Genomic DNA, 24085 nt, shown 5'->3' on the forward strand with positions numbered 1-24085 from the left:
GAGTGATTCAGGTCCAGCTTTGTATGATGCTGAATCTGTATACTTTTTTTTTAAAGATATTTTTTTGGCATTTTTATGCTTTATTGATAGTGTAGAGACAGAGTTGAAAATGGGGCAGAGAGGGGAGTGACATGCAGAGAACGACCGCGGGCTGGAATCGAACCCAGGTCCGCTGCTGGCCGAGGCCCATGGGGGGGACGCCCTACCAACTGAGCTAAGGGCGCCCCCTGAATCTACTTTTGATATTACTTAGACATGCAGGTGAAATGACTATGAATCTTGAACTTACCTATAGCTGTGAATGTGATTTTGAATGTGTGTGTGTGTGTGTGTGTGTGTCAGAACTGGAGTATGCAGCAGACTTTGTTGTTCAATAAAGTCACTAGGATTCATTTCCTGGGGACAGTGATGTTCTGTACACACTTTTGTGCCAATCCATCCAAGTATATTGAGATGTTTCACAGAATGAGTTAGAACTTGGACCTGTTGGTGGCACTACAAGAAAAATCAAGGGTTCATCCATGGATATCGGTATGTCAATGCAATCTATCCAACAGTTGTAGAGACATTTGACAAAGAAAATATGTCAGCCTCTGGGTGCCATTGGAATATATTGTGGATCAACAAGGACGTATCCAATAAGGGACCCTGAATGTCTTTACCAAATAACATGGCAATCCGTCCAATAGTTGTTGAGATATTTCAGTCAGGAAGTGGTGAACTGACTGACAGTATAGTAGGCCTACAGTTTACCATAAACCAATCTGGTCAATTTGGTCAGAGCTGCTAAAACGTGGAGAATTCAGATTTACAGGTAAGAGCGTGTTTGTTTTAGAGCAGAAATTCACAAAGTTAGGTCCAGGAAAAAGGGTGAACTTTCAAGGCAAGGCTTTCCCATTACCAAGTCAATCAAGCTTTCCCACATAAAAGGTTCCTGAAAGTACAAGGAAGCCTGTGCTAATGTTTAACTCTGTGGGGGCGGTGTGGAGAGTGGGGGATGGGGGCTATCATTTACATACAAATTTGGGAACCATTACTTTGTCCCATCCCTTATTCCTTCTTCTTTTGCTTTTTGCCTGTAATGTGACTAGTTGTGTCACACCACAGACACCATATATTGTTCCTCATAAGATCACGATAGGAAATAAAAAGACAAACGGTTACATGCACTTCTCATAAACACATGATCTCCAAAGGAATATTATTATAAGATAGATATAAGATAGGGGAAGTAAACTGACTTCTGACCATGTCTCTTTGGAATGCCACAGATGCACAAACTAATATTTAGGACTTTAAACGCACCGTGTTTATAAACTGGATATTTCAATCAAACACAAACACGCTGTACAATTGGTAAAATATTATGGCATGGGAAATATTTGCCAGTGTTATGTGTTCGGGGTTGTCTCATTTGGATTTTTGAAGTTGCCGCTGAACGGTGGGGGACGTGATAGGCTGGGGGGCGGAGGCTGGGGAAGAAAGGAGCTGCTCACAGTCAGTAGAGCAGTGCCGCTGGAGAGATCAACCCGTCGACCGCACAGGCTCCAGCTAAAACAGACGTGACAACGAACGTTTTATTTTTTGTTTTTTATTTATTCTACTCATCGCCGCATCGAACAAGATGTAACTCGTCAACCTCACGTCAAGTATATTCATGCATTTGAGAAGAGCCGGGAGCGAGTGCGTCGAGACGAGAAGAAGCCGAGCTGTTTTGGCGAATGGAACTTATTGTTGTGCATTTGTTTTGACTATGTTATCCCCGAGCGAGTTCGGCCTCGGTCCATCTTTATCCGTCGTCGACCCTTGAATTTTTGGGATTTATATCCAAGTAGCCTAGTTTCGAGGGGAAAACGCAGAGGACGGATTCTGCAAATCCAGCGAGCGCTGTTTCCTACAGAGCAGGGGATTTAAATCGTCATTTGCTGGTGCTCCGGGAGAGGCGAGAGTCAAAGAAAAGAAATTCATGTGGCCATTCTCTTTATAGCCAAACATTTTTTGGGGGGATTGCATAATGAGCAAGGAAAGACCCAAGAGGAATATCATTCAAAAGAAATACGTAAGTAAAAACATATTTTGTTGTTGCCTGAATTGCTCGCGAACGCTATTGCTCTATTCAAGTTTGCTCGATGAAAATGCATAAACTTTCATCGCGGACTGTGAAGGTTACCATCAGCCTGTGCACTATTTAGGTCAAATGTGCTTTAAGGGCAACCGCTATGAGTTAGGCCTACCTCAATGTGTTAACGATTACACGTTTTTAATTTAAAGGGACAGCAGTGTTTATTCAGTGTCTGCGTTGCAGCGTTTCTTCGACATCAGACATGTTTAGGTTATTTGAACATTGGGTGCTTTGGGGAGGGGGTTCGCTTCACTCATTTTGACTCGTTGAACGTGTGATTGGGGGGCGGGGGAGATGCACGGTGTGCCTCGACTACGTGGTAAAGCTATAAAAAGGTATTTCAAATTAAAAAGGGAGTTGGCAAAGTGTTTCCAGAAAAGGGCTTTTGTTCGCTCCCCCGGCTTCTTCTTCTTCCTCCCATTCGAAGCCATGAAGACGAGTCTGTCGGCCATGGCTCAGCTATTTCGGCTTCCATTTCGTCCCATGCTGTGCATTTTATCCCTGCTTTGAAAAAAAACCCTGAGCTAGTGCCTCGTGCATGTAACAACCATCCTCGCGCTGACGTGGGAAGTTCACGTCCAATATAGCGTTGTGTCCGTCTCTATTCTGCCTGTCTCTCTGTTTAGCTGTGAAGCCGGCGAACCGACATGTTTCGCGGACTGTTGTGGCTCTTTAATTTTCTCCACGAAGAGTGAGGGAAAGCAGGAGGGAGGAAAAAAGGGGGTCACGCAATTTCAGCATATTCATTCAATTGCCAGCACTTGACACGCGCGAAGACTCTCGTGCGTGTTTGATAATGCGGCTGTGTTCGCTAGCACGAGAAGTCCACCGGGGTCTCTGTCGTTTTGCAGGTCTCCGTGTGACCTCTGTGAGCGAACATATATTGCAGCAGCAGCCCGCTGAGGGATAACTCCATTTTTATCAATAGGCTACTACCGGGGGAGGGGAGGCAAAGGGGAGAGGGGGGTCTAGCTTACATGCGTTTGGGTCTCGTACCCCAGGCTACCGAATTGACCCCCCTCTGCTAAAACTGCACATAACGTTGTTGGCATGGTTCAGCACAATGTTTCTGAACGACCCAATCTCTTTTTTCGTAGGCTGTGTGCAGTCGCATTGCAGAGGCTCATGTATGAAGCGATAGGAAGAAGCGACCATTTTCTTTCTGCAAGTAACACTGGGCTGTTTATCGAACTAGTTCGGCCCGGTTTTGGCTTGGAGTTGTAGTCTTTGGTTTTAGGCTTGAGTCTTGTTAACGGCCTCGAATTAACTACTTTTAATCTCATTACAATGTAAGTTACAATGTATCGTTTTTTTTTCACGTAGGCTACCCTCCGGCTGGGTCTCTGTGTCTGGGGCTTTCAAGTTTGTTGCTGCAGCTTTCATGTGCTTTATATAGATGTGAATCGCCGTCACGCATAGGCTACTAATGGTCACTTTGTTGCGTTTAATTGCACGCGGCACATCATGTCTGTTAACGCTCTGTGGTTGAAGTCAGTCCCCCCCCCCCCCCCCCCCACACACACACACACACACACCACTTCCCCTTCTAAACAACACGTGGACTGTCTCCCAAAAGTGTCTTCGCTCCTGCAGACAGTTTTCTCACCGAAAACGGAACCGATCATTACAAATTTGCTAAAAGAAAATATTGCAAAGGGCCAATCTGAGCAACAGGTTTATATGAGCAAAGCAAACGATTGAACTAAACACAAAGCATACATTTTATAGCCTGTCAACTCTGACTCATATTGCACTCATGTGTGGTGAATTAAACACATATTGTGTGATCATGTAAATTATAGTAATTTTATTTTAGTGGGTTATTTGAGTAGGCCCCAAGTAATGTATGAATGGCATGTCTACTTTAAGAACTTTCCTGCAGCTCCTTAAGTGTCTGCAAAGTTTCTACCCTGATCACATATTTATACAGCGTCAAGATAAATAAGTTCCAGAAGAGCATAGCCATCAAGCTCTCATTTGACCTCTTTTGAAACGGAGTTGTCTCATTGAAGTGATGAAGCCCCCTCCCCCCCATACAAATGACATCATTCTAACACATCTTTGTGTCTTCTTATGGGAAACCATTATATCTGTAACTTTTCAGCACACCATTGTCAGTAACGCAGGGCGCTGAAATGTGTGGGCAGCAACATGTATTTCTTGGAAAGCAACACAAATGTGTGTCATCCCAAAGAATACAGATGTTTAAAGAAATTACTTGGAAAAAGTAAATTACATCAGTAGCAATTTAACATCCCATAGTTTCCTTTGTCAGTTAGAGCTGACTTTTTGAATATTCAACCTTCCCTTCCAATTACCAATTTCAGCAACATTTACATAACTGAACCATACTTTTATTGCATGTGTTGGAAAAAGTTAGTTATAGTATATGTGGCAAAGTATTTTTCCTGTTTTGTGGAGATGTTTTTGAAGCCTCCCTCTGAATTGAGGAAACATGACATGACAGAGTTACTGACTAACTGCACCAACAATTGAGCCAGACTGTGGTTGCAAACACTGTCTAAAATGAAGTGGGATCCTTTTATTTGATGTATTCATTAGAATTCTAGTGCCGGGGAAATAGTTTATCTGTATCTGTACCCGACTGCAGGATGCATTTTTCTGTTCACGAGTGCATGTATGCGTGTGTGTCACATCTGCTTTCAGCAGCTGCAATAGATGCTTAAAGTCTGGCCCTGACCAAATAGGGCTCACAAATGTGCATTTCTACAACAACCTGGAGCAGTCCAGATCCCAGAGCCCCCCTCTTGGCGTAAAGAGAGGACTCTTGGACCCTACTGATCCCTCCCTCCCTTAACCCCCCCCCCCCCTTAATTAGCGTAAAACAATTATACATGCTTGGCTTAACCATTTCCCCTGAAACACAAGTGTGGGTTGTATGCCCTCCACCCCCACCCTCTGCAACCTAACAAACACCCACTATCCTGCGAATTATGTTAAAATTCATCATCTTAAAATTATTGAAGAATGGTTGATGAGCCCTTTTAATAAAAGCAAACAAGGCAATTACTGTTTTGTACTAGAAATGAATGAGTGAACTGACCAAAAAGAAAAACATTTGTCAGTTTTAATTCTGCAAAGATGCTTCATCACCTATGGTGGCTTGAAGGACACTGCAGGACAACGTAAGCAGACTGTCTCTTTGTGCTCTTTTTTTGTTGGTGCCTTTTCAAGGTAGTGGTTGAAGGAAGGTGCTGTGTAATGACTAAGGTAGCAGGCGCTAATGTGCTGCAGTGTTGTTCTGTCTAACGAAACATGACACTGTGTGTGTGTGTGTATGTGAGAGAGCAAGAATAGCAGGAGAACGCGACAGAGTGCAGCTCCGTGCAGCCAGGGCCATTTTGTGCAGAGTCGGCTCTTCCTGTAGGCCCCAGCTGGGGCTAGGCCTCTGATTCAAGGGTTGTGTGTGAGTGTGTGTGTCTGTGTGTGGGACAAGCACAGCTGCTGCAGGGGCCTTTACAAATGTAAAGAGGCTGTCAGTGTTTGTTTCATCAGGCGCACAACTGATGAGGGCCAAGTTGAAAATCCATTGCACTGTGAGTGTGTGCGTTAGTCGCGCACAAAAAGAGGAAACAAAAATAGAGAGCGGGGGCAGAATGGGGAGTGCAAAGGCCCAGACTCTCCCCCTCCTCTCCTCCCTTTCCTCTCTTTATCTCTCTGTCTCGCTCTCTCGTTCTTGGCCTGTCCAAATGAAATGTGGGCCTCATGTAGGAGCACGAAGAGAGGGTCACAGGGTTGTTTTTTCACCGTGCCTCAGCCTCAATGCGCTTCATTTAACCTTATGTTTCAATGCAAATGATTCTTTCATAAGCTCCCTTCTCCTCACGTGTGCAACATGGCAGGGTTCACTTTGCCACCTCCCCGTCACCATGGCTACCAGGGTAAACCAAAGTGTACTGTGGCAACAGGCAACGTTACACTGGCTGTTTATTTGACCACGTTCACTATGGTTACTTTCCATGTGGAACCTGTAAAAGGCACCATAGGCTAGAAGATAAAAGTGCTTTCCATATGTCCTGGTATGTTGTCTGCGATGGCTATTAGACAACAGTTTTTCTAGGAATGTATACCCATGCAGAGTGGAAAGTGGTGAGTTTGAAACCAGCAGGATGTGGCAGCAATAGCTCTTTAAACAAAAGGCAGCAGACGATAATGCCTTTTAATTTGAGGGAAACATCGCCTTGCTTCATTGTTTTTTAATTCACCGGTTGGGGAATAATCAAAGCAGGGCCACTTTGATAAGGTTGCCAAACTGTATCAGCGTGGCGCAAAAGTAACTGCCAAGAAAATAAGTCCTTGTGAAGACTGCCAGCAATTTTCACACAATGGGAAAACAAGTGAAACAAACCCTGGGCTTGCATGTCTCTCACACACACTGTGCAGAGAAAGAATAAAACAATACTTCAGAACCATTTCTAGGAACTGGGGAGAAGATGTGTTTTTCGGATTCTTATTCTCACTTTGTATCCTAGAGTGACAATCAAATTTCTTTGCGCTGAAATTTTGTTTTCAGGTAATTAAACATTGATTCAACAACTCGCGTGTTGACAGTTTAGTGTTAAAAGAGGGAGGAAGCAGTCCTTCCCACGTTGCAGGCTCGGCCTCGCGTTCTCATCGCCCCATCTCTCCCCCTCTCCCCCACTCCAGCACTGCCAAACCAAATTCTGGGAGTGAAGTTGGCCAGTTGATCCTCCTTTTTAAAAAAGAAATAATAATAATTCAGCCTTATTTATTAAGCTTGTGCTGAAATGAGGAGAAGGCCATCTTTTTTTCTCCCTTCCATTTATTTATTTATTTATTTATTTATTTATTTATTTATTTATTTATTTATTTATTTATTTATTTATTTATTTATTTATTTATTTATTTATTTATTTATTTATTAATTAATTAATTAATTATTCCGGACAATTACACACAATACACAATTTTCTCTTTGCATATTCATACATATTACTTTTGTTATCGTCCGAAGGGTGGCAGGAGAAGCCAAAGGCTTATCAGGTCCCGCCCCCACTGCCATTAGATTCAGATACACAGCTACTGATAATTATTATTTTTTTTTTAAAGAAGATTAGTAACTTATTGCCAACTTTAGTTTACTGCATCTTTACAGGCGCTCTGTGAGCTGCCGGCTTAAATTTGGAACGCATATGGATGCAAAAAGCGGCTCTTTTCTCGGACATGAATACAGACTCTCTCCCTTCTGTTTACCCTTTGCTGTCTCCATCTCCCACATCTCTTGCGTCTGTTTTCTACAGCATTATGACGCACACACACACAAACCACACTAACTCCTGTTATGCAATATGACCTTTTCTCTTATCAGCTGCTGACATTGAGCACACTCTCTGGCTCTCTTGCTGGCACCGTAGCTCAGGCGCACAGGCAAAGGTCTTTAGGTGTACACCTGCGAGCCATTAGGTGAGAGTAACCGGTTTTTAAGGCCAACCCCGGAGGTATCGGCAGCAAGGGCCATTTACAGGAGTTATGACAAAAAAAATCTGGGCGTGACAATCTTTGTCATGCAGCATGTGTGTTCATGAGAAGTGTGCACGTAGGCCTTTTGCGTAGGTGTGTTTTTACAGCATATGCTCTGATAGTTGGAAGCAAGGCACGGTTGGACACAGTGCAGTTGTGCACGGCCAGTGTGTGTGTGTGTGTGTGTGTCACGTACACCACGTGCGCGTCTTCATTCTGCCGAGTGATTTATATCTTCCTGCGGGTTTGGATGGAGATGGGGGGAGCGGGACAGCTGGTCAGGCCCTGAGAGACTGTGTGTGTGTGTGTGTGTGTGTGTGTGTGTGTGTGGTTGCCACAGCTTATCCGTTCAGGATCCCTATGAAGCTGAATCAACACTTTAGCTTTGTCTTTGGTTTGGCCTTGCATACTTAATGGGGGCCCACAGACGACATTCAGAAATAGTACAGAAAAACAATTAACAACTGTTTTTTTTTACATTTTTATTGACATATCTCTCAGAATTGTCAAATGTTTTTATTTATCATGTAAAAATGAATCTTACCAATCTTCAGGAGCCTTTTGTTTGAAGTTCAAATTTGAGCTTAGCCCTGGGGCCTCCCCTCTAAGCTCTGTGAGCTGAAATAGGAGGCATTAGGTAGTGTGTGTGTTTTTTTTTTTTTCATTCATTTTTTTTTGTAGCACCAAGCTATTGGAGCTTAGGCCGGCATTAGCTTTTAATGACCATTATGTACATCCCTCGGACAACCTCCTTGCCCTCTCCCCCACTTTTCATCTGGGCTACATCAGTTTAATAAACACTCCTTACATTTTCATCCCGCGGTCAATCCCATCTGATCCCCTATTGTGACACCGTCGTCTTTACACATCCAGTGAATTAAGCCTCGGGGGATGAAGCAACAGAGCACAGGCTCAGTCTGTATCGATCCTCCATTACTCTCCTCTCTTTCTGCCCCGGAATACCACGCTCTTCCTCTGTCAAACATACGGCAGTAAGACTCTTTAGGCAACATCATAAAACGTCTCGACTCGCAAAGGCTAAAATAAGGGAAATCCTGAAGCTGTCTGATCTTCTTAGAGGAATGCTACATGCTCTTTTACGTAGCTTCTTTTCTGAGACAATATCTGGTTGCACACTGTCATCAGTTTTCAGTCTGGTAATACTATTCAGGTTTACCCTTCAGAGTTCATTCATAACTGTTTCTTGTTGTGCGTTACGGTCTCAAGTGTATTTTTATTCCGCCCAAGTTCAGCGATCTATGAAATCATTTATTTTATTTTATTACGATGGAGCAGTTTGTTTCTTCCTGCCAACGAGCCACTGGCCGCTCTATTCCGCTCCTCTTTGGCACAGCGCTGCATTGGCCGGCTAATTGCTCTCTCATTTAATCTCTCATGAGGGGGCATTTTCCATGTGCTAACTTTTTTTTTAACATATATATTTGACTTTCATTATCCCTCGTTTGTGGCTCTCCAGCGTGCATGGCTAGTTAAGGGCAAAAGGTGACCTCCCCTCCTTGTTAAAGCGCTCTCAAATGCAAACCCTTTTCAGCAAGCGCTTGGCCCCTAGCGAGGGAGGCCTTAATTCAGTATGGCAGTTTACATACCAGTTTTCAGAGCCTATGCTGTGTATTAACACACAATTTTATTTCAGCGTGCACATAATTTGGACAGTTAGCGGGTCGCAAGGATTGTGCAGAATGACTGACTCCACCTTAACTGCACCTGGTCCCTGATGAATCACGTTTTAAAGCTGAATGCATGGTTGGTAGAAGGGTGTCAGGGTTGCTTGCTTCCCAGTTGTTGGATGTGCTGGTTCCCATGTTGGCTTTTGGAGAAGACGAGAGGAAATAAGAAGGTATAGTGTTGGATGGTGGTTGAGGGCTGTGAGGGGCAGAATAAACGGTTTGTATTCACAGGCCAATATATATACATTCTGTTTTCGTCTATCCTGCACCCTCATGCTCCAACCGTCTTGAGAAATGAACGCCCCCCCCTTCCCCATCGTGTCTTGTAATAGAATACTGAGTGGATTTTTCCCCTCTTGTCTCTTTCTCTCTCTCACCTCTTCCTTCTATTACTCAGCGCAGTTACACAGAGGAAAGTGGCGTTAGGAGCTTTATATTGTGATAGCGCCGGAGGGAGAGAGAGAATACAGAAGAAGCGGGGATATTTTCTCCTTGCCTTTTTAGCTGCAAAATTGCCCTTGCGGTTGCAGAGGAGGAGCCAAATGCACGATCAGTGCAGGATCTGTGTTCCCTTGTTTCAGTGCGATGGAGTGCGAGTGTTTGCGTATGATAATCATTTGCTTGAAAGATCAGCCTGCTTAGCGACATGATTAGGGCTGTTGGCGGTTTTTGCAGCTCTCCTCTCGGTCTCACACACTCAGTCGGCATCTCGCATTCTTTCACCCCGCTCTGTTTTGATTGTGTCTGCCAAAGGAAACTTTGGAATCCTCTCCAGTTTTGATCTTACACAGCTGTGTGAATTAACCCCCTTCCAACATCACCCTGCCAGAGACACACACACACACACCCCAACATGCTGACATGCATGCACACGCATACTCGGGCCCTCTGGGGCTGTCATTTTGCACTTGGTAAATCTTGTCTTTGTAATGCGGTAGCAACACATTAGACATTAAACGTTATTAATGTCTCCAACAGCTTTTTTGCATTTACCAAACAATTTAGATGACAGCAGATTGATTTATATTTGCTTTAATGTTACATGTTACTTCATTATTACCAGGTGAAGCACTTCGGGGGTGTCCTCAGGGTTGTTTTTATTCTAATTCCCATAACTGAAGCAGAAAGAGTCAGCACAGACATATTGATTCCTCCTTTCCTTTTTTGCTCATTGATTTCTCTCCTTTTCTTAGCAATAGGTGCTGTTTTAAGTTTGTTTTCCACAGAGAGGAGAAGCAGAGTGTGAGTCAAAGGTATGGTTCCCCCCTGTTCTTAACCTCAGCTCAATAGACGAGGGCTTTTCTAATTCTCCTGACTGCGTGATTTCCTCCAGGCCTCACAGCAGGGAGCTAGAGTGCATGGTCGACCGAGGAAAGGGCGCCAGAGTCTGGGGCTGAATGTCTGGCTGGCCTCCCCTGGCCCTGGATCAAACATCACAAGGCCTGAGGGGAGGGAGGGAGAGAGAGAGAGAGAGGGCAGGCCAGACCTGCAAATCACAACCTGTGATCGTCAAGGAGAAGAAATCCAAGAGGATAGTAATAATCAAATTAGGCACCATCTCAAGTGAAATATCCAGTGACTGCAGTAAAGACGAGGCCTGTATAGGCTATACTGGTATCAGCCAAAATAACTCTCTATACAAAGCGCAGCTCCCTGAAAAAGCGTATGCACATCACAAAGGCTGACGCAAGCCTCTGCTGTTTTTAGATTTGAATGGTTTGAGAATGGGGATAGGAAATGAGGGAAGCACAAGTTGAATCCGAGCCATAACGTCATAGAAGCACGTTCACTTTGACACTATTAAAGTGAGTAATGCAGGTATAAAACAAAAGACTGGCTAAAACATGATTTTGTAAGCCAATTAGCAGGAAGTTACCATGGTGAGTGTATTTACGCCTGAACAGCTTTACTCTCTTCTCTGTGCTTCTGTTGTGTGTTGGGTTGGCATGTATGATTGGGAGGGGGATTTTTCTTCTTCTTCTTTTCTCTCCCAATGCTAGGTTTCTATAGAAACTGTCATGCTGAGAAGGTTTCTGAGCAAGTCAAACACGTCTTCCTCCTCTCATGAGGGAGTGGGACTAGATGATGAGTTGGTTGGGTTGTTGTTGGAGCATCTGGTGCCTGGCTGCATTCTGGGGAAGTAACTATCTGTCTGGCAATCATGTGAGTCAGAGAAATCAAGTGTGTGACCGTGAAACTGAGAATATTCAACTGAGGAGGGAAATTCTATATTCATAAGTTATGTGTGTGACTTATAAATGTACACACTTTAATTTATTTCTAAGACCAAGGTTCTAAGTGAAGATGACATAAAGAGAGACAAGTATACATCCTTTTTAATTTTGATATATCATTTCAGAGAATATAAAGTGTGCACTTTTGCTCATAGTGTTTCTTATTTAGTCATCTGTTTTTTCTTGTATTACCGAGCTGTTCCTTGCTATTTCTGTCTTTTCGTCATACTAAACTGGAAAGCTTTCACAATTTTCTAGCGCTGGCCTATTTCCTGACAGTAGACCGGTTATTTCACCATTATCGACACTAGTCACTTTTTATTTTTTTGATGAAAACACTCCCACCACTGAGTCACTGAAATCAAGAGTGGAATTTCATATTACTCATACTGTTCGGTCGTGTGTGTGACGAGCCGTTTGGTAATTGTAATTCTTGTTTTTAATTCCTGCCGCGTTCCTGAGGTCGAGAAGCGATACATAATTATTCATACACAGAACAACAAAACGGAACGCAATAACAAATGGGACAAAAGTAGTGAACTGGAGCAGGCATAGTTCTACTTACACCAAATTAGGGTGTTTCATTATAACGGCTGATCCTAGCAATTGTCTGTAATGCCGAGAATGACCAGCTGTGCATTTCAGTTGGCACTAAACAATGTGAAACTGTATGACAATTTACCTTTTTTTTATATGACAAAAACTGACACTTGGTGCTACCTTAGTTGTGCAGTTTTAACTTTTATCAACAAAGGCTTTGCTGGAACTGTGGCCTTCCACCGAAGAAATTGTACTACTCTGGGTGTAATGATAATGTTTTGGGTGATTTAAGCGTTTGAATACCTAAGATAGACGACCAAGCCCACAGCGTAAATACCTGTATTGAAGAGATTAACCATGTACCTTTTTTTGTTAAGGCAATAAAGGATTATCTGTAGACTTCAGAACAGCCCATAATGCTCACACAGGTTGGAACATTTTGGTCACAAACGAAGTGGCAAGCCAAAAAAAAAGAAGCACAACCAGTAACACTAAGCATTGACCGCAACCAGGGTGGGCTGCATTTCTGATGATTTGCTTTTGAGGTTTATCGTATTGCTGAACAAATCACTGATGGCTGCTTTGGAACAACTTTGACACAACAGCGGTGTGATAAAACAATCGGCCTGTTTGGTTAGTTCTACTGATCGTTAATGGATTCATTCGAAAAGGCTGAGTCAGACTGAATACATGCAGTGGTTGTGGAGACATCTAAATTCTTCGTGACTAGCAGCAAAGTCAAGTGACTCAACGACTTAACCCGCAACAACCACTTAAGTATACCTGTTTGGCCCATGCAGCATGAGCTCGAGCGGGTATGAGGTTGACATATTTACACTTCCTCCCTCTGAGGTCAATTACCAGTGATGGAGTCTGCGATACACGTGTGGGTGTCTCTCTCTCTCTCTCTCTCTCTCTCTCTCTCTCTCTCTCTCTCTCTGCCTTTGCTTGCTGTATGGACGCCATCTAATCTCCCCCCATGCATCACCTTCATCCTTTATCCCCACTGTACCAACGCCATTATTCACCTCTTTCCTCTTCTGCTCTTCACTCCACCTCTGTCTACCATGCCTGTTCCGCTGCCTTTTGCACACAGTCTTTCCTTTTACCTTGTCTTTGCTATTCTTATTCTTACTCTTTTCTTGCCATCTCACCTACTGTCTTTCTCTATCCCATTGTTTTCTGTCAATCCCCCTCTTTAGCTGGGCCCCCATACACTTTGCCTTTTGTGTGCAACAATGGAGTGAGCTTGTGTGTGTGTGTGTGGGGGGGGGGGTGTTAAGGTGAGGTACTAGGTGAAAATCATTTCTAAATTGCCTCTTGTCTTCTTTATTTGTGTGCCAGGGAATGCTTTCCTGGGCTTGCACTACAACTCCCTAAGCAAAGGAACTCCCTTGCCTAAGCGCTCTGGCTTTGTTTCATAACCTTCTCTGGCTACAGTGTAATCTGCAGTCGTACAACAACGACATACGCACACACACACACACACACACACACACACACACACATACAAAAACAGAGGCTTTAAAAAGGCTTAAGATGTTGGGCACAGCGGAATAAGAAGACAATGGGCTTTGGCTGTAGAGGTCTAGGTCTAGGTGAGGTGTAAATGAGTAGTTGTGCTGCTTTTTGTAAATGAAGTCTACTTCATTGTGAGGCACAGTACGTGTTAGATATTTATTCTTATGAGTTATTGAATTGTTGTCTGGGATTTACATTACATTAGATTCGGACAAAAGCTTTGTGAGTAGTCGGAGCTATTGCTGCTTTTGTTTTTGTAGATTTAATCTCGCACATTTTTTGCAGAAATGTTGTGCATGTTTTTGTACAGCAGCAGCTAAGCTCGTACCACAACCTCTTGCAGCTGGCCTAACACCAGGATCCACTGGCGGCTCACTTCATAATATATAAATGGTCTTCTAATTTATGGCTTCCCTGATGTAATGTTATGATGTACGTTTTTATATCTGGTTTCAAATCTGTTTAACTTTGGATGTGGTGGGTGGGTGATTTCTAGATTCTAACGTAGATATCTCTCTACCGAAAGCTCTTTTGGAAATTGAACCTGAAATGCCACCTTTTACTTTTGTCCATAGCTCTTGTGTTGTTACTTTACCATTTCCATAGAGTATAGATCAGTGGTTTTCAAACTTCTTGTGGTCAAGGCACACAAGTTTTTGGTTTCAAAATCCCATGGCATACCTGGATTTGTCTCGGGGCACACCATTTGGGGAACCACTGTACTCCACTTCTTTGACCGTTGTTCGGGCCCTGGCCCTGCCTTTCCTGCCCCAAACTGTCAGCACATTGGCCTGTGGTGGCTTCTATTAAACCAGAGCACTTACTGGTATTCTTATCTCTCTGGCAATCTGCATTAGGGCTCCGCCTGTTGCCGGTTAACCCTTCACAGGCCACAGTACAGGCGTAGTTTCTTTGCCCCCTATGTCAACTCAAGAGGGATGTATGCATTTCGGAGCAGGCTATTTGCTGGTTGCTTGAGTTGCACAGCCCCGCGCAAACTCCAAATACAGTCCGTCTTGCGCTCTCTGTCCTTCCAGTTTGCCTCACTCCTCTCCTAATTCTTCTCGGCTTCAGTCAGTATCCCACCTAGACCCATATTGTTGATTCAGGAGAACTGGAGCGGTGGTGTTATAACAATCATTTAGTCGCCCTCCTCTGGTTGTGGCAAGCTGCATGCTGAAATCTATCCACTGCCTATTTAAATAGGGATGCACATTGTTTTTAGCTGCTGTGACCTTCTACGCCTAAGTGTAGATGGGCGTTTAAGTGTAGATGGATATCTCCCCCCTGCAAAAAACATGTGAGAGATGACATGTTATATACACATTTAATGTACCCCAGAGGTCATGCTTGTGAATTTGATTAGCTCGGCTGAAATATGATTGTTGTTATATCGAGTGACTTGGGCCATATTGAATTTTTAATCTCCGTGTCAACTTCGGCTGGTATGGCATTCCATTTCTCCTGATCAGCGTTGTCGGAGCTGTGGCAAGAGAATTGTTTGGTGCTTCATTATACGCTTAGCAGAACCCTTGTTGTGGTTTTATTACTGGAAAGTACAAGATAATGTTGAGTTGTTCACATGGGTTTTTTTCTTTTACGAAGGTCAGACTTGTTGAACTCTAAATGAGTGTCTATGGGATTCAACAGAGCAGCTAAATGTGGAGAATGCAATTCTGGAGAATGCTTGTTGTCAAATTCACTTTGTCAAAATCAGTGAATATTTCCTCACGATACGCTACCTGTCCATACTGTGTGTGTGTGTGCGCACGCTTACGAGATCCAGTGTTATTACACAGCCTAGGCTCTGTAAACGGGCATGTTGCTAGCTACTGTGGGCCCTCTTTATACCTTTTTTGTTTAAATACCTGCACAGGCTGTGTATTTACACCAGATCATTTTTTCAGTGCACACACACACGCGTATAGACGTGAATATCATGAGCAGATATTCACTGATTTTGACTAAATGAGATTTTGACAACAAGCGTTCTCCGGAACTTGTCTTTTGTCTTGTTCCTGTGAGTCTGTGACTGCGCACTCGCCACATGACGTATAGTGAGATATATAGCACAACGCTGAACTTGTGTCGATCATCCTTCCAAATAAACAAACGCTGGCACAGCTCTTAATCTTTTATTCACTAGTCTTGTTATTGCATCTGTAGCCCGCGCGAAATCCCATTGATTACTCCCCTTCACTTGTGTCACAGGCACGGGGGCATTGAGGGGGCTGATCAATTCAGGGGGGCCACAGCTGCACAGGGGCCCTGGAACATGACAGGGATAAGATATTTATTGTTTCGTGGCCCAGAGCTAATTCCTGGGGTTGAAAAATATATTTCTCTATCCTTTGCTGCTGTAAAAAGTCAGCTTTTAGTATATCTTCATGCACACATTTGAATATCAGTCTTTTTTTATGCAGCCTTCCTACATCTCTATTAAAAAGAGTCTGCATGCGTCTCACACACTTGATCATCCTCTCCGCTTGTTAGTAAAAAGCTTGCCATAAAAAGCTTTTTTTTTTAATCTTCCAAACTGCGAGCGACGTGTGTGTGTGTGTGTGTGTGTGTGTGTGTATTGGATAAGTTCCTTGCAAATGTGTCTGGTGCTCGACAGCGAGTTTGCATACACTTTCCATAAACGTTGATGTGTGAATAACATGTCAAATGGATTGATTTGTGAAGGCGGCTGTCACTCACTGGTTGAGTTTATTCTGAGCGTGCCCAACCTCAGCTGTCAACAGCTGGCTGGCCCAATGATAAGTACTACTAATTGGTTACTGTAACCAATGCAAGGATCCAGAATCCAGCAGTTTTGGCCTCCACTGCTTTTCATTTTCTCACGTTCATCTCAATCGACTGTAGCTTTGGCTTTTCTCTGGAACGGACAGTTTTTGTCTAGCGACGAGAGAAAAGAAATGTGCCCCCTTAAGCATGACTTTACTTTAGTTGTAAGGGAAACTGCTCTGCAAGAGGAAGTATATGGATATCAATTGACAGGCTGTGATGCCTATTTCCTTCTCTTTCTCTTTGTCTCTTTCATGTGCCTTCTCCCTCTCCCCTTTATGTCTCCCTAGCTGCTAGGTGTTATCAATGCAGCTATTGTCGGGGAAGAAAGAGCAGGGGGGGCTCACGAGACCCCCCCTCACAATGGGCACATGCTTCCCCCTCTGTGGGCTGTGTGTGTGTGTGATGGTCACAGGTCTGTGATAAGGCATTTGTGTGTCTGGGAAGCACCTCACTTTCCCTCTCACATTCACCTGTTTCAGCTGCAGGTATTATGGCACAAGCAGTTGAGCTCAACCCATCAATGAATCCATTACTTTGACTAACTGCAACGCCATGGAGACGAATACAGAACAGCTGCATGGTAACATTACACTGCATTCGTTAAGCCAAAGACTTCTTATAAAGTGTATCAAGTTCTTTCTGGAAACCACCTGAAACTCTCTATGTTTAACTAGCTTCTGATGCATAGGGCTATGAGTGTATGGTTGCATTTCTGAAGTTGTAATTTGAGAGAAATCTTAGAAACTTGTGAACATCCAGGACTTCCATGACCAAAAATAGACTGCAAATACTGTTCTTTTGAGTTCCTTTGCTGATGTGATATGTGAATAGCACAGCTTTTGAGCTGGAGTACGCCAAAGTACACTGGTGACTAAGACTTGCAATCCGAGAGTTGCTTATCTACACTGAATGGCAGTTGACTTGAGGCTGAACTGTGTGTTGAAAGACTGATACAAAAGAAGAATTAGAGTTGGGTTTTCAGGGTGTAAGTAATAACTCAGGAACCAACAACAAGTGGCCCTGACAGAGGCCACGACAAGGTTGTTAATGCTTGAAGCACTTTTGTACTTGATATCATTCCAGAGAAAGAGAAAGCAGCATTGGCAGAGCTACAACCCTCTCGATCATTTTTCACTTTCTAAGATGAAATGTTTTAAGTGAGGCAGCACAGAGAAGCATGTCAATGTCAAAGAAACGGACTGAATGAGAATGTGGTGAGTTGTCCACAACAGCGATGAAAAGGGAATCTCACACTGTCATAAAAGAATAATGGGTAGAATTAAAGATTAGACATTACACAATGCCAAAAATTCTGACATTCATACTGGATTTCAGAAAGTTTTAATAACACACAAACACTCCACACATCTCAATGCATCTCATTTTTTTCCCACATTGTATAATTCTTATACGCACACGCAGACAAGATGGCTGCTTGAGGCTGTCGCTGGCTGTTAACACCTATTCTACAGAAGGGGGCCTCTTTTTGTTGCCGTCTCCGATCCACAGGAAATATTGGAGGGGGGGGGGGGTAGGCTGCTTTGTGTGGTTAGAGCCCCGCTCTTGATCCTAAACATTCACATCATACAAACAGCTTTATTGCAGAGTTTATGTTGTGTGCCCGGTGAGTGCCTCTGAGTGACAGTAAGGAAGTAGGTCAGCGAAGAGACCCCGTTCACCCCGAGCTGAGCTGCTTGTGTGTGTGTGTGTGTGTGTGTGTGTGAGTGTGTGTGTGTGTGTGTGCGTGCAAGTGCCTATATTTGTGCGTGCAAGTGTGCGGGCATGTGTAGCACGGTGTGTAATTCGTTTCCTTCCGCCCAGGAACCAGCCTGACCTCCCCTGACTTCCACTGCATCAGGCAAGTGTGTCTTTTCTCATTGTGTGTGTGTGTGTGTATATGACGGCCCAAGCCCCGACACAGCTCTGTTCAATGTCTCCGTGAGCAAGAGAGTCAGCAGTCATAAGCAGATTGACAGGCGAGAGGGGAAGGGAAGTGACCAAGAGGGAAAACTCAATTCTAGGGAAAAAGGGTAAAAGTGAATTCTCTGTTTCTCATGCTCACTCGCTCCTTTTCACAGCACGCTGCTGTTGTTAGGGGATGACTGAGCTGCTCCACCCCTACCAACCAATCCACTATCATATTGCCGCCCATCCTGCCATCTGATTGGTGGGCTGTCTGAGCCAGTGGAATAAAATGGGATTGATGGGTAATCTGTGGCCGGAGGTGGGGGAAGAAGGGGTAAGGTGAGACTGCCGTGTTTTTTTTTATCAAGGATTTCTTTTCATTTTTTAAAAGCACAGTCCAGACACCACAATTGGACAGCTTTTTGTAGCAGGTTTACATTTTACTCCTCACACACCCTCTTTCCTTTTTTATTATGGGAAGATAAAGTACATTTAAGTTTAGTCCGACATTCTGTGGAAAAGATAATCTTTCAAAACAATGGACTGGTGTTGGTCTATAGCAGGGCTATATTTATATAAATAAAGAGAATTGACTAATGTGAGGGCCTTGGCAGAGGGGAGAAAGCCAGGGTTGAACAGTCCCCCCCCCGCCCCCACCCCCCTGGGTATTGTCATGGCTCTGAATGTCTAATGGGAAGTGAAACCAGAGCTGGATATTGCTCTGTAATGGCTGCTGAGCTATGTCCTTGGGTATGTTGTACACTATACAAGAGCTGCATGTACTTGAACTATGTTTGCATATTCAGCGCCGTTTGCAAAAAGCATGAAGAAATTATAAAACGTATATACATGCAGGCAAACGAATACCTTGAATGCAAGTTCTAAATGTGCTTGTCTTATCGGTGTTTACAACATGTTAACAACATGTCGTTAATTGTTAACATGCTTATGGATTTGAGCAATGGTGAACATTAAGAATGGTATTTCTTTTTAAATGTTTGTTTTCTTTGGCTTGTGTCTGTGTTTAGAGCCTACCAGCACCCTTTCTCCCCCGGTCTCTTTAAGATGCCTTAAGTGTCCAAATGAATATAGATGAGCGGAGAGATCAGCACGTGTTCAAATCAATGTCCTGCCAAATGCAATAAAAAAACTGCTGCTCGCTACCAGTCACGTCAATAAACCATTGATTTGGAGACGCTGCCGTTTTGTCGCCTCCCCCCTTCTTATTAGCGACTAGAGCTCAGGAAAGCTTTGAATATATACGTTATCCGTTTAGTTTGGCTTATTTGTATGCATTAAAGTTAAATTGACAACTGCTCGTTTGTATTCGGTTACCAAAAAAGTGACAAGGCAGTGTCTTTCACTTTTAACCCAGACTGTCTACTAACCCTGAAACCTTCAGTGTGCAGGCTGTCTGTCAGAAATGTAGTTGACATTAGTCAGATTTTTAACACATCTCAAAGAAAAACATTTTTTTTCTTAACACAGTGAATTCCTTTTAAGTTGTCATAACTGAGATTTTCCTTTACGGTAACAACTGCCATTCATTTCTCATCATATCTGTATTATACTGTGTGTGCCTACTCCCTTCAGTCAGACAGAACGTACATAAGTGTCAAAAATCCCCGTGTTTTGGGTAACTGGGAACAGATCAGAGACGCTCTGCATCATCTTGTCTTTGTTTTCTTTCTGAAATGACTCGGCCGCCACAAACCACAAGCTTTCACAGCCTCAAGAGGAGAAAGTGTGTGTGTGTGTGCAGCGTTTAAGTGTCTTGTAATAAAGAGACAGCACCTACTTCCACCATTGTTAAGGCAAAACCTGAATTATAAAAAAAAAGGGGGACAGAGTCAACGGCCCAGCAACTCTGAATAAGCCCTGAGGAAACAATAGGCCCCAAGTACATTTTTCTCAACCAGGGGAAGAGATGCCTGGCTGGCACCCAAACGTGGAAAAAAGGGTTTCCCCAGGGAAAAGGCAGGGGCTTCCTCCTCGGCCTCCTGTGGTCTGGCCCATGCAAAGTACTTTTGAATGGTAGTGACGGGAACTGTGGTAAAAAATAGTTACTTTAAACATCAATGCTAATGTTGTACAAGGTCCCTTCTTAATCTGGAAGACCTTTTCAATGAGGCCTCCTAAATGTATACAAGATAAATGGAAAGTCTACTGTACATTTACTTTCATTTAAATGCTCTTGCACCAAACTTGGCATCAAAATTTCAGAGAATTTTTTAAAATCTTAGTAATCACTGTTACACTTTCCCCCCGCAGCCACCTCCTCTTCAGCTTCACTGACAGGAAGACTACCTGATTTCAGATGACTTTCATTATGACACGAATAGCCAGAAAAGCCTCACCGCTGGCATTCCTAAAAGTAGTCACATCCACAACCCTCTATACCTGGTCCACTCAAGCTATCCGGTGCCACACGTAATTGCCAAGAAATAGATCCCACCATATAACTGTGGATATGAGCTACTTTGGCACATTTACACAGACACACATTTGTTTTATCCAGTAAATAAGCCTCACACAATGTGACTTAACCCCATAAGAGTGCTGTAAGATGGTCACATTGTGCTATAGTAGTAGTTAGTAACAGAACCTGACATTTGCCCCAGTGTGCTGCTACTGTCTTTGATCCCACTTGCTCGTGAATAACAAAAGAGAAAAGGCACCGTGCTGTGTCTATACAGAAAGCCACATCATTACGTCTCCTAGATGGTAATTTTAGAGAACTAGTGTTTTGTGAATACGAGACAAAGTGAGTGACGGTGTGCGTAGGTGTGTGCAAGAGCAGGGTAGTCGCGTTTAGTTTGAAATGGTAGGCCCATACTTTTCTTTCTTTTAACTGTATAGACTTTCCATCGACTTAAGGAGCGATTCACCTTACCGGGAAAAGTGGCGGATATGACCGAGGTGTGGGAACAAGACGGGAGGGCAGTGACTGTGCGTGTGTAAATGAATCGACACATACTCCTCCATTGTGATGAGCAAAGCCTGGATGATGCAGAGCCACACACTCGCACAAACTCCTAGGTTGCGTGTGCGTGTGCGTGTGCGTGTGCGTGTGCGTGTGCGCGTGTGTGTGTGTGTGTGTGTGTGTGTGTGTGTCACCTACAAGTGTTAGCTGTTATCCAAACATAGTGGTTCTCTGAGCAGGGGGTAGAATATTTAGTGCATTCACCGCGGGTAAAAATGACTTGATTCAGTATACCCAAAGACTGTGCATGCTGAATTGCCTGATTTATTTTTGAGTGTGCTGTTGTTGGACACAGACGTCTCGAAATGTAATGTGCAAAGGAAATGAAGAAAGTCAGCCCACAGCTGGAAAACATCAAAACTTAAAACATCTTGGCAAACCAAAAAAATAAAGCGATTGATATCTTTGGAAAAAATCTCATTGCTGTAATTTGCAGCTGATTGACATGTAATTGTTAGCAAGGTGCATTCATTTCTTTTGGATACTGACCAAGCCAAAGACGGCACGCTCGTACAGATCAGCGTGTTATAGTGCAATGAGGGGTTTGGGACACAGCTCTTGTCCCTTCCAGCCATGGGAGTGTATCTGTATCTGCTATAGCCTAGCACCACGTGTGGGTGGCTGGCTGGGCTCACAATGGCTTCAGTGTACCGGCCCTCTCTCTCCTCACTGAGTCCTAACTGTACTCTGTGCTCACACAGAGAATTCCTGGATCTCTCTGACAGGATACCGTCCCCTCCCCCACACGCTTAAGCTTTAGTGGGAAAAGAAAACCCAAATAGTGAGCCATCGCAAACTTGTGCATGTGTGTGTGAGTGGGGGGACCCTGACCAATCGTCAAAATTCCTCAGTTTCCCACTTGGTGGTTGTAATCTTGAAGAAAAAAAAAATACTGGTCTCCTGCGATTCACATCATTCTGCAGAAACTCATGGGGGATTGATTGTGTGGGAAAACAATCTTGGGAAGTGGAAGAGGGAGAGTGGAAAAAAAAGAGATCCAAGGGCCCTTTTCATGTGGAGCATTCGGTCGTCTGCATGGCTACCAGGCCAGCCTGAGCCCAATCGCTTTCCTCGCTACACAGACCCATGGCTTACAGAGACCGGCAAGGGGAAGACACGGCACCTTTTTTTAAAATGCTGTGTAGAGTGATTTTGCCTGGTGTTAGGGCTGCCCACTGACATGGCTTGGCCAGGAGAGACAGAGAGAGAGAGGGACAGGAGGCAGAGTAAGTGGTGAGTCAAGGCAGCTAGAGTGGGGAGGAGGTGAAAGAGAGGGAGCAGGTGTTAGGGACTGGGTAGAGAGAGAGAGAGAAAGAACAGATGTAGAGAGAAACGGGGAGTACCAGTAGAGGAGAAGGAGAGAGAGCGAGAGATCAATGGCTGTTCACTGAATAACGGATGTTTGGGGCGGTAGCTCTCTGGTCCGTCTTCCGCTGTGTGCAGACACCAGCAGTTAACCTGTCTCCAGTGAACAAGGAGGAGAACACTTCTTTGTGCGAGCTGACACACACTTAAACGCACACACACTTAAACGCACTCACACAAGACACTCCCCAATGGCCTTTCCTGCACTAATTCTTGCTTCTTTTTCCCGGTTGGTCTGGTTAGAGACCAGTGTTAGCTTCAGACTCCCAGACTGCCCCTGTGGTCAATACTAATTCCTCCCAGGGCCTCATGGGAGTTGTGGTTTTAGAGGGCCCAGGGTCACATGGCCGCACCAACCCTCCTCATCCTCCTCCCTTCACCCCCCTCAACTCAGAGGGCGTGTACAGTTCATGCAGTGTAGCAACATCACACAGACCCAAGTATTGCGAATACTGACGTCAATGCATGATAATTTTTTTGTGTTCCTTTTTTTATTTTTTTTGCCGTCTTCTTTCACTCCCTTCCTTCCTCCACTGTCGGGTTTCTCAGGTCGCATAGCCTCAGGAATCCCTGGAATGTCAGTGTAGACCTGAACATGTCTACGTAAACACACACGTACACACCTCATGCCACGTCATTGTCGCCGCAACACATTTCTCTCCTTATTGATTTACCATTCCTCTCACTCCCTCTGTCAATGTGAAATGAAAGGGACACGATAGATTAAGATTGATTAGTTTTGCACGGGCCAATGTGAAACATTTCTCTTCAGTGCCACACCGTGATTGATTGCTTTCAGCGACCCTTTGTCTAGGGCAGAAAGGAGACGCGAGTGTGTACTCAAGGGGGGGTGGGGGCGGCATATGGGTGGTACTCTTTTTAGAAACACATGGCAAAGCATCCTGAACTCATTCCTCCTGCTCAGACAAGATAAGGGTTACCCGTGCTCAAACATTAACGCACACTTTTCATTGTCTTTGCATTCTCTTGGCTCCTTTGGTAGGGGGATGGGGGGAGGGGGGGTCTACGAACAACAATCAAGTCGAGGCCAGTATTTGATTAGAGGATCTGTTTTTAAGTCATCTTCTGAAGCCTTAAAAGTGCCCTCAAGCCTGCTGAAATGTGCTTCTCCGCACTTGCCAAACTTTGTGTGTGTGTGTTTGTGTGAGATGGACTGAAAGAAAAGAGAAAAAAGTTTTATTTATAAAAAAAAAAGAAAGAACTGAGAGGCAAGGGTTTTTTCTACTTTTTTAATAAGGAAGACAACATCCATGAGGTGGGGAGGGGGGGGGGGGTGATTGCCGGATGAGATCAAGGCCTCAAGTCTACTTTTCCCCTTAATGTTGGGAATTGGATGTCAAGATACATTTAGAAGGGATATACTCGAATGCACCCGCTATATTACTTGGTCTTTAGATGCTCCTAACAATGTAAT

General features: G+C 44.0%; 1 protein-coding gene across 1 annotated transcript in view; it reads left to right on the forward strand.

The window, feature by feature from the left end:
- Nucleotides 1–1534: 1534 nt before the first annotated feature.
- jarid2b (jumonji and AT-rich interaction domain containing 2b) overlaps nt 1535–24085 on the forward strand; it is a 105535-nt gene continuing 82984 nt past the window's right edge. Inside the window, exon 1 of the mRNA XM_080045947.1 lies at nt 1535–2059. Within this exon, the coding sequence (XP_079902073.1) occupies nt 2015–2059 (45 nt within the window). The 5' untranslated portion in view covers nt 1535–2014. The remainder of the gene's footprint in view (nt 2060–24085) is intronic.

This window comes from Ammodytes marinus (assembly GCF_949987685.1).
Source record: "Ammodytes marinus genome assembly, chromosome: 17".
Taxonomy (NCBI): domain Eukaryota; kingdom Metazoa; phylum Chordata; class Actinopteri; order Uranoscopiformes; family Ammodytidae; genus Ammodytes; species Ammodytes marinus.